We start from the raw sequence: 10,233 nt of genomic DNA on the forward strand, positions 1-10,233 counted from the left end.
CCTGGGCACAAACCCTTCAAGGGGTGGACGCGGGTGGCCCAAGCTTAAAGAACTGTCACCCGGACTGAAAGCGAAGTTAAAACTCTCTTAACCCTTCCCACTCTGCTTTTCTCTGCCTCCCTTGACCAGCTGCAAGGCTGTAGGCATCTTTTTGAGAGCCTCTGGCTGTAGCAAACTTGGGAAAGGATTGTCTGCACACAGTAACCAGCCCTGGCAGCTCAAGAGAGCCTCCTTGTTTAGGAGCAGTATACTGCAGAATACCAAGCGGGGGTGTGTGTGTGTAATATTGTGCTAGAAATGCTTCCTTGGGCCAGGGCTGCTCTGATTTCTGCAGAAATCCCATCCTCACTTCTCAGGGGTTGGTTTGGATGATGCTGGAGAGCAATTACCTCCTGCCTTTGTGTTCGTGTAGCGGCAGTTCTGAAAAATCCAGGCTAGGGTCAGGCAAGGTGAAGCTGCTGTTACACAGGCAGAGAACTTAAGAGGAGTCTGGCTCAGCTGGACCCAGCCAAAGGCCTGCATCCTGTTCTCATGGTCAACCACAAGGACCTTAAGGGGAAGCCCAGAAACAGGACCTGAGCTGAACAGCAGTGACAGGAGTTCAGAAATGCATGGTGTCTGAGCCGGCCCAGAGAGCCCCACTGCCCAGTGGGATAGCTGGCCCACTGCGCCTTCTCTGGATGCCTCCTCCAGCCCCCAACTCGCTGCTCTTGCACACCTCCTAGCGCTTCCTGACCTGGGGCAGGAGAGGAGTTATTTTTAATCCGGCTGACCTGGCCTAGCGCCTGCTGCCCACTTCTGCTTGGCTGGGACTCCTTATCAGAACGGACAGGAAGGCAGATGCTCCCCCAAGACGTGGCTGGTGATAGGAGAAGGAACACGGCTTCTCAGGGCCGGATGGGAGAGAGCAACGGGGAAGAGGAGGCACTGTAGGCCCTTGCCCCTGGGTCAGAAAGAGAGATTCAACCACAGCCTCCTGGCGTTGAGTGTTAAAGGTGCCGTGAGCTGTTAGGAGAAACCTCCCACGCCCTATTCTGCTCACAGAGATAAAACCTACAAAATGCAAACTGTAGCTCAGAGGATCTCCCAACCGCTAAGAGTGCCCTGGCCAAACTACAGTTCGTGGATTTGTGGGGGAAATCCATGGCTGCTCAAAGTAGTGTGGTGCTGCTCCTCCACCCCACATGGGGGCCCAGCTGTTACCCTGCAAGCCCCTCGGAGCGCCCCCAGGAAACACAGAAGCTGCCTGAGGCCCCTGGGTTAGAAAGGGAGGGAAAGGAGTCCGAAGGGAGTCGGAGGGTGGAGACTGAGAGGAGCCCAAACAAACCATACTAGAATGTTCTGAGGGAGGGCAAGTTCATTTAAAAGTTTTATTCTTTTATAAAATCTCTTTCCAGACAGTTTCATAAGATAACAAATAAATTACAGAATGAGAGCTTTATTTTGGAATACTGAAAAAAAGAGAGGCTTTTCTAAGTACTAAAATGTTAAGGGAAATAAACTAGAAATTGCTTTTTTTTTGTTTCTGTTTAGAAAAAAATAATAATACCCTAAATACAGAGACATCATCATTCACCCAGAAATTCTGCCACAGTGAGGGGGACACGCCCTCCAAAAATGGAAAACGGGCTCCAATTTGAAAGACAACAACAACAATGAAGAGAACACAACAACCCCAAAGGGGAGGATGTGAGACCAGAAGACCGGGGATTTCGAGGGCCGCTTGATCAGGCCCAGCAGCAGAAGACTCTGAGGTGGGGCAGCAAGGAAAGAGAGCAAGTGTGTGTGCCCCAGCAGAATTCCCCGTCTGGCTCCTCCCACCTGGAATCTGGGGAGGGGAGGGGTGGCAAGAGAGGGCCCGCCCCACAGTCACAACGGGGTATAGGCAGAGGCCCCAGAAGCCAAGAGAGTGGGAAGCCCAGAGGGTGGGTGCTGCCGCAGGCCTTGGGGCAGGCTCTGCTTGCCGCCCTCGCCCTGGGCTGGGGGCGCCTGAAAAGCCGCCAGCCTCCTGGAAGTGCACGGATCCCGCTAGCACTTAGCCCAAGTCCTGTTAACAGTGATGTGTCCTTATGGCTTTGGGGGAGAGATCACAGGCCACGCACCTTCCAGCCCTGCCTTGTGCTGAAACCCAAACACTGTCATCGAGGAGGCCACCAGGAGAGCTTCTGACGAGAAACAAGGAGGGGGCTGCCCCAAACTCTCCTCAGCCCGGAAGGGGAGAGCAAATGGTCTGGAGCACAAACACAGAGAGACACGAGAAGAACCGGGTGGGGGGCAGGGTGGGGCAGCTACAGAAGAGCACTCAGGGACAGTCCTGCCCCCCACCCCCGTGGTTGGGTGGACTGCCTGGGCTGCCCCACCTCCTGCAAGGTGAGCAGTTCCAAGGGAGTGAGCAGCGCTGGTCTCCCCCCAGCTGACAGGGGCCTCGTCCGTGTCGCGTTGGCTACTGGAAAGAAAAGGGGATTGGGGGGTGCCAGGCAGCCTAGTGGGCCAGAGCACTCCTCTGCATCCCTCTGCCGAAGACCCCTGCGGGGAAAGGCAGCGGATGCCCCCCCCCCCCAGGCACATGGCCTCGCGCCCTTCTTCCCTCCGCAGGCCCCTCTCTTCCTTTCACGCAACGTGGTCTGGGGCTGGCAGCTTTTGCCTGAAGGGGCTCCGAGGAGACAGACGGGCCCTAGAATCCATACTTGGCCTGCGTCTGACGCCGACTGAGCTTGTTCTCGGCCCATGTGTTCTTCAGCTCCAGCTCGCGCTCTTTTGCCTGCCCCAGAAAGAGAGGGAGGAGGTGGAGGCTCAGAAGCTGGGCCCTTCGCTTGGCAGGGTGCCTGTCCCACCCGCACCACCAAGACACCCGCACTGCCCCAGGGGCCTGACCCACTCTTGAAAACAGGGCTTGGTTTGGGGTTTCTGGACTTCAGCCGCAGACGGGCAGCAATGCTGAGCATCAGGCAGGACACATGATTTTCCTCCCAGAGGATGCTGGACTGCATCTCCCATCAGCCCAGCGGTCAGCCTGGAGGTGATGGTGGATGTTGCAGTCCCAAAGTGTCTAATTTGTAATATTAGTTTGGAAAATCAATAAATTGGCAAAGTGTCTGGTGGGCCATGGATGGCCCACAACCCCTGCTCTAGAGCAAACCCCGCGGGAGCCCTGGGCAGGATCTTGACAGCAGGGCAGAAGAGGACCCACTTTGCCAACTGCTGCGGCTTCCAGGGCACAAGATCCAAACTAGGGTGACCCCCAGGGGGGCAGGGAGGGGGCAACCCGGCAGCCTCACCTGGTGAATCAGATACGTGATCTGGTGCTTCCTCCGCTGTTGCCCCGTGGGCTGCTCCCCTTTTTTCTGGAGAGAAACAGAGACAGGAGTTGTGATTACCAGCAGAGCAGGAGGGGGGAGGGAAGGCTCCCCCTGGGGGGGGGGGCAGAGGGGCCCCCTCACCTTGCTGAAGGACTTCATGTTCTGCTCCTCTGTCAAAGACTTGGTCAGCCACTGCTGGGCGCCGCTCAGCTGGTCGTCCCCCTTGATCTCCACAAAGTTGATCTCTTCCCGCCCGCGGTTCCGCTTGCCTTGCAGACGCTTGAACTGAGCGAGGGACGGGAGGAGGGAAGAGGGATTCAGTCTGCTGAGCATCCCAAACACGATTAATCCCAGGCCCATTGAGGCCGGGCTGGAGCTGAAGCAGCCAGAAGCCCCTTTTGCAGTGTCCACAGCCAACCAGCCCCCCTCCCTGACCTCCTGCGGAAGAGCAAGTGGATGCAGATGAGCTGCCTCCTTTGAGCAGTCCCAAACCAACCTCTGACCCTCCTTTCTAGGGGGGAAAACACTTTCTGCTCACTCAGGGGACAGAAATGGGGGTGGGAAGTGGGAGGGAGAGGCCATCCTTTCATAAGACCAGAGAACAAAACCTTCCACTTCTGGGGGTCCTATCCTGCCCCCCGTTTCTAAGCAGAAGGCCCTGTTTAGAGTTGCTGAAAGCTAGAAGCCAAGAAGATGTCAGACCTGCACCCACACCTCTTGGGTGGGGCTGCTTGTCCCTGCCTGCCCAGCAGCCTTGGAATCCAAGTTCTGCAGTCCCTGCCAAGTACCAGAGACCCCCTCACCCCCAAAACAGCCGGAGGAGAGGGTGCCCCGCCCCACCCCACCAGTGAGGGGGCCCTGCTGAGAGCAGCTTCTCACCGCTTCATCGTCCATGAAGGAGGAAGAAGCGCCTTCGCTGCTCATCTCTTGGGGCGGGCCCAGCTCTGGGTCTGTGTCCGAGTAGTAGCTGCTGCTGCTGTAGTAATCCTGCTGCAGAGGAAGCCAGGTGGGGGAAAGGATCGCCTCAGCACCAGGAGAGGAAGCTGCTGCAGGACCAGCCACTTTGCCTGCCACCCGTCCCTGTGCCCATCCCAGCCTCCTTCCCGGAAGCCGCTCACCCTCCCCACTGTGCCAGCCACCCTTGAGGCTCAACCCCCCAGCTGCAGAAGGAGCCTCTGGCTATGCCCCTCTCACCTGGTAGTAGGGGCTGGGGCCGCCTGCATTGCTGCAGCCAGGGTAGAGCGCATAGTGCTGCCCGCCATAGTCTTCACCAGGCTTGGGGGCCCAGCTGTGGGAAGCTGAGCTGGCCCCCGGCCCCGTCTTGAACTCCAGCGGGGCGTTGGCAGCTGTGTCCTGGCTCTCGGGCTCAGGGTCCGGCTCCGTCCCAGGGGGCAGATCATCCGGCACCACGGGGCCAGGGTAGGCGTAGGCCTCTGGACTGAGGGCTGGTGCATCGCTCCGGTCAGACAGGGAGAAGTAGTTCTCGGGGGCCACCTCCTCATCGCTGTCATTCTCCTCCTGTGTGATCTGCTTGGTCACCTGCAGGGCGGCGCTCTTGGCGGCCGCCTTGATGGCTGATGGGGAGGGAGTCGTGGTTGCCGTCACGGCCGAGGGTGCCTTCAGGGGAGGCTTTGGCTTGGAGGAGGGTGGGCCTTTGGCAGACTTGGCTTCCGGGGAGCTCTCGGCAGCAGCAGCCACTTTCCTAGAGAAAGCATAAGGGAGCAGCAGCCGGTTCGTCTCTTTCACCGTCAGGTTCTTGGGCTGAGGAAGTAGAGCAGACAAGCCGGAGCCCTCGCTCTGGGCCTGGAGGGTGGGAAGACATAGGGGAAGGTGAGGCAGGGGCAGGAAGGACTACATCCACCTGGGCCTGCCGGCAAGGGGACGGCGGGAGCCACAGCAGCCCCTCCTTCACCCAGGAAGCTGCACCATGAAGCAACACCAAGCCAGGCCACATAGCTTGCTGCCGCCACCTGCCTCAGGGAAGGAGCCAAGCAGGAGCTAGCCGTGCCTTCGCAGAAAGACACGAGCTGTGGCTGACCGAGAAGCCTGCACTGACAGATCGACTGAACTTTGTCTCACATGTGAGATTTCACTAACATGACTAATCCAGAGAGGCAACTCAACCCCAGAGGGCCAGGATGGACATCTGCCTGACTAGGGGCAAACACTTTTCACTGAAAGCAAGGTGCTCCCACTCTCCCCCCCCCCCTTTACAGAAGCATCACTTGCCCAAGTCCTCACCTGGAAAGAGGGATGCTTCTTTGCTGGTTCATCTTCCTCGGAATCCGACTGAAAGAGAGAGAGCAGAACTGAGTGCAAGGGGGGGGGGGAGGGAGAGAGAGAGAGAGCGCGCTATTTTGAATCCAATGCAGATCTGGACTGGGACAGAGGTAGACAGTGCAAAAGGTCTCTACATTTTCAACTAATATATATCTACCTCTGCCCCAGTCCAGATCTGTATTGGGTTCAAAATAGTTTTTTACACAGGAAATTGTGTGAACATGTGAAATTGTTTCGTCATTGTTTGTATATATGAAATTGCTTCTAACAATGATGCTACCAGAAATTTTATGGGAATTAATCACAAAGGCGATAAAGTAAGTAACAAACAATCCTTCTCTCAACTTAATTCACTCAGATCTTAACACTGCTAGGCATATATCTGCAGTACAGCTTTTTCTTACATTACGTTAGTCCTACTCAGAGTCACCTACTGAAGCTAATGGATGTGACTAAATAGGGTCCAAAAATTTCAACTGGTCTACTCTAACTTAGCTAAATAGAACCCAAGTATTGCTTGTATTGTGGGCCTTGGATGACTTATGCATGAGAAGGGTGCACATAAATTTTACTTAAAAAACAAAAAAAGGTTTCCCTGTTGCATGGATAGGAAGAAACATTTGGCAACTCCTCCTCCCTTCCCTCCTGCTGCAAGTAAGTGATAAGGACAGATCCAGCAGCTCCTAGAAAGCAGAAACAGCAGCTGTCTTTGTGTGGAGCTTTGCAAGAGGGCCCAGTGAGCTCCTCCACCAGCACCACTCCCTGAGGCGAGTGCCCTTATCACCACAGCCTTCCTTCTTCGCCCTCCAGTTTTAGCTTAGAAGTGCGATCCAAAGGTCAAGGAAGGAATCGGACCACAAAAGGCAAACCTTGGCACTCCAGCCAAGCAGAGTGATGAGCACCTTGGATTCCAAAAAAAGCAGCAGGTTCCCAAGCTCTCGCAAAACCAGCTCTCAGTTGCTGGGCAGCGCCCACTGCAGGTTCAGAGAGGTGCGGGCGGGGAGCCTTGAGTTCATCAACTCTTCACCACTTGCCCATGTTTGCTCCCTCTGCTTTTCAACAAGCTGCAATCTACCAAGTCCATCTCCCTTCATATACACTGACTTACACACAACATTCCCAGTCCTACTTGCAGAAGTAGGGGATTGAGCCTCCTACCTTCTGCATGTAAAGCAGATACTCTAGCAATAGGCTGCAGGCCTTTCCCCCAAATAAAGTTAAGATTCTAGTCCTCATGTTTCTAAATAATACTGAGTCTAAATAATACTGAGTCCATCTTACTCAGTACTGTCCAGACTGGCAGGTGGCAGTTCCCCAGAGTTTCAGTCAGCAGACATTGCCAGTCCCACCTGGAGACAGCCCACCCAGACCCACTGAAGCAAACGGACTTGATAGCCACTGTCAGTAACAATGGGTCTCCTCTGAGTAGGACAAGATCCCACTTAGGTCCAAAGTAACAAAATGAATTCCACAAAGGACAAATGTACGGTTCTGCACTTAGGCAGGAGGAACCAGCTGCACAAATATAAGATGGGGCACCTGGCTTGCCAGTAGTACCTGTGAGAAGGATCAGGGGGAAGACAGGCGAACTAATATCAGTGTACTGGGAGAAGCAAAGATCACCAGTGTTGAAGCAATGATTCTTCAACATCAACTTTGTTGGACTGGTCATGTTGTGTGGATGCCTGATGATCGTCTTCCAAAGCAAGTACTCTATTCCGAACTTAAAAATGGAAAGTGTAATGCTGGTGGTCAACAAAAGTGGTTTAAAGACTGTCTCAAGGCAAATCTTTAAAAAATGTAGTATAAACACTGACAACTGGGAAACACTGGCCTGTGAGCGCTCCAGTTGGAGAACAGCCTTTACCAAAGGTGTCATGGGCTTTGAAGACACTCGAACTCAGGACGCAAGGGAGAAACATGCTAGGAGGAAGGCACGCTTGGCAAATCCACACTCTGATCAACTCCCGCCCGGAAACCAATGTCCCCACTGTGGAAGGACACATGGATCCAGAATTGGCCTCCACTGTCACTTACGGACTCATTGTTAAAACCATGTTTATGGAAGACAATCTTACTCAGCTATGAGTGATCGCCAAAGAAGAAGAAGAAGAAGAAGAAGAAGAAGAAGAAGAAGAAGAAGAAGAAGAAGAAGGGGGGTCTTGGTAGATCACATGGCCCAAAGGTGTGATGCAGCAGCAAAAAAAGGTAACACTATTCTAGGCTGCATCAACAGATGTATAGTGTCCAGATCAAGGGAAGTCATAGTCCTGCTTTATTCTGCCTTGGTCAGACCACACTTGGAATACTGTGTTCAGTTCTGGGCACCACAATTTAAGAAGGATGTCGACAAGCTGGAAGGTGTGCAGAGGAGGGCAACCAAGAGGATCAAGGGTCCTGAAACCAAGCCTGAGGAGGAACGGTTGAAGGAGCTGGGTATGCTTAGCCTGGAAAAGAGGAGACTGAGAGGAGCTAGACAGCCATCTTAAAGAAGGGCTGTCACATGGAGGAGGGAAGATGCTTGTTTTCTCTTGCTCTGGAGGGGAGGACTCAAACCAATAGATTCAAGTTACAAGAAAGGATATTCTGACTAAACATCAGAATATGTTTAGTTTGTGACAGTAAGAGCTGTTTGGCAGTGGAACAGACTCCCATGAGAGTGGCGGACTCTCCTTCCTTGGAGGTTTTTAAACAGAGGCTGGCTGGCCATCTGTCCTGGATGCTCCAGCTGAGACTTCTGCATTGCCGGGGGTTGGACTAGATGAGCCATGGTGTCCCTTCCAGCTCTAAGACTCTATTATTCTAATGCTTGTTGACAGCTTTCATAAAGATACTAAATATTTCATTTAGTATTTTATGCTGTGTATTTTGCTACAGTATTAAAAACTGCTTTCTGATTTAATAGCGAGTTCTTAAATTGTACATGTTTCCTGCAGGAAGATGTGGCAAGCTGGGAAGATGCCAGCCGAGTCGGGTCAGCTCCAAGCATATTGCTTTCAAGGTGCTACCATGAGACCCTCTGGGCTGCATTGCACACCAGTCCTACTCAGGAGGAGACCCACTGACGATAAGGGACAGGGCCACACGGGGACGCCAGTGGCACCATGCCTCCGTTGCCATAGGTCTACTCTCGAGTCGGCCTTGCGGCTGCGGGCTCCTCCTGCCCCTCCCTGCCGAGGAAGAGGGCGGGCGGCGGGCCCGATCCTGCGCTCTTCCTCCACGAAGGGCCCCCAGGACACTCACGTCCCCCAGATGAGGCGCCGCGATCCGCACGGGCTGCGTCCTCTTCTTGCCCGGGGCTCGCTCGGAGGCGGCAGCGGCCAGAAGCGGCGGCGGGGACGAGGCCGGGATAGGCCGCGGCGCCAAAGGAAGTGGAAGGCCGGCTGTGAGGGGCCGGTGGGGCTGCTGCTGCTGCTGCTGCGAAGCGAAGCCCGCGCCGGCCTTGGGCGGCGGGAGGGCGGAGAAGAGTCCGCGGCCGCCTCCGCCTCGCCGGCCCAGCTCCCGGCCCCTCTCCCGCTCCTCTGTCGCTTCTTCTTCGTCGTCGTCGTCGTCTCCGTCTGTTCCTCCTCCCTCCTCCTCGGCCGCGTCGCTCTCCTCCTGCTCCTCCTCCTCGCTGCTGGCGTAGGCCACCAAGGACATGGCCGCCCCCTCCTTACCGCCGGCTGCTGCTGCTACGCGAGGCCGAGGCTGCGCCCGCCGCACTAGGCCGCGCTCGCTTGAGCGTGAAGCCCGCTAGGCCGCAGCGGTCGTCATGGCAACGCCCCCGCCGCCGGAAGGAAGGCCGGGTGAGGAGGCGGGCTCTGGCCCCCCCCGCCCCCTCTTTCCCTTCTTCCTTCCTTCTACGGAGGCGGCCTGCTCCAAGCTCCGACTCGGCTCCGGGCAATGGCGGCCGCGGTGCAAGGAGGAGGCGGCGCGGGGGCTCTCGCCTTCTTCCTCCCTCAGTGCGGGAGCGGGGAGGGAGAAACTACGACTCCCAGGAGCAGCCGCGCCGGAAGTAGCCGCTGGGCCACCGGCATGGTGGCGCGCGGTGGCTGCCGGGAAGCCGAGTCCTGGGTGGCGTCGGCTCCGCTTCCCTTTCCTCCCTCGCCTCCGACCTCCAGGGAGGGAATGTCACGGCTCCCATCAGGCACCTCGCCCGCCCGCGCGCGCTCGAACCTGCCGCCGAGTCAAAATGGCCGCGGGGGCGGGGCTCCTTTGTCAGCCGCCTGAGGCGCCTCGCCCTCGAGAGGCGGAGGAAGCTTCGGCCCTTGGGTCTCCTTGCAATGCGGCTGCCTTTTCAACCGGCCGGGCGGTTCATGTTCGCGACCCCCTTAGGATCTCTGCCCCGCCCTCGATTAAAAGCGAGCAGACCCCCCCCAGTCCCAGCAGCGCCCTCCCGTCGTGGGGCCACTTGGGTTCCGCCGGGGAGGCGCCACTACAAATCCCATCGCCACCAGCCATTGGGAATAAAGAGCCGCGTCTGAAGCGAAAGGCTTTCCCGGCGGCGGCGGGGGTTTCCTCCAGGGCTCCACGTGCGCGGCGGCCGCGAGGATCGCCTATTTTCCGCGCAGCAAGCGGCTCCCGGGCTGGCGCCTCCCCCCGCCGCCTCCCTGGGGGCGCCCTCGGCGGGCTCTCCGGGCGGCGCCTCCTCCGCCTCCTGGCGGCCGGGGGCGGG

The 10,233-nt window shown here is 56.6% G+C and overlaps 1 protein-coding gene across 2 annotated transcripts; it reads right to left on the reverse strand.

Annotated features, from left to right (window-relative positions):
* Positions 1-1,356: 1,356 nt before the first annotated feature.
* On the reverse strand, positions 1,357-10,129 carry PRCC (proline rich mitotic checkpoint control factor). 2 transcript variants are annotated; one of them, XM_028710815.2, is made up of 7 exons: positions 8,823-10,129; positions 5,541-5,588; positions 4,494-5,102; positions 4,179-4,286; positions 3,441-3,584; positions 3,279-3,344; positions 1,357-2,761 (listed from the first exon to the last, which is right to left on the reverse strand). In XM_028710815.2, the coding sequence occupies exons 1-7, from the start codon at positions 9,216-9,218 to the stop codon at positions 2,675-2,677; spliced, it is 1,458 nt and encodes a 485-aa protein (XP_028566648.2). In that variant the 5' UTR covers positions 9,219-10,129; the 3' UTR covers positions 1,357-2,674. The 2 variants fall into 2 exon arrangements, with proteins under 2 accessions (XP_028566648.2, XP_028566647.2); XM_028710814.2 differs by having other exon boundaries at positions 4,179-4,289.
* Between the last annotated feature and the right edge of the window lie 104 nt (positions 10,130-10,233).

This window comes from Podarcis muralis, chromosome 16 (assembly GCF_964188315.1).
Source record: "Podarcis muralis chromosome 16, rPodMur119.hap1.1, whole genome shotgun sequence".
In the NCBI taxonomy this organism is placed as follows: domain Eukaryota; kingdom Metazoa; phylum Chordata; class Lepidosauria; order Squamata; family Lacertidae; genus Podarcis; species Podarcis muralis.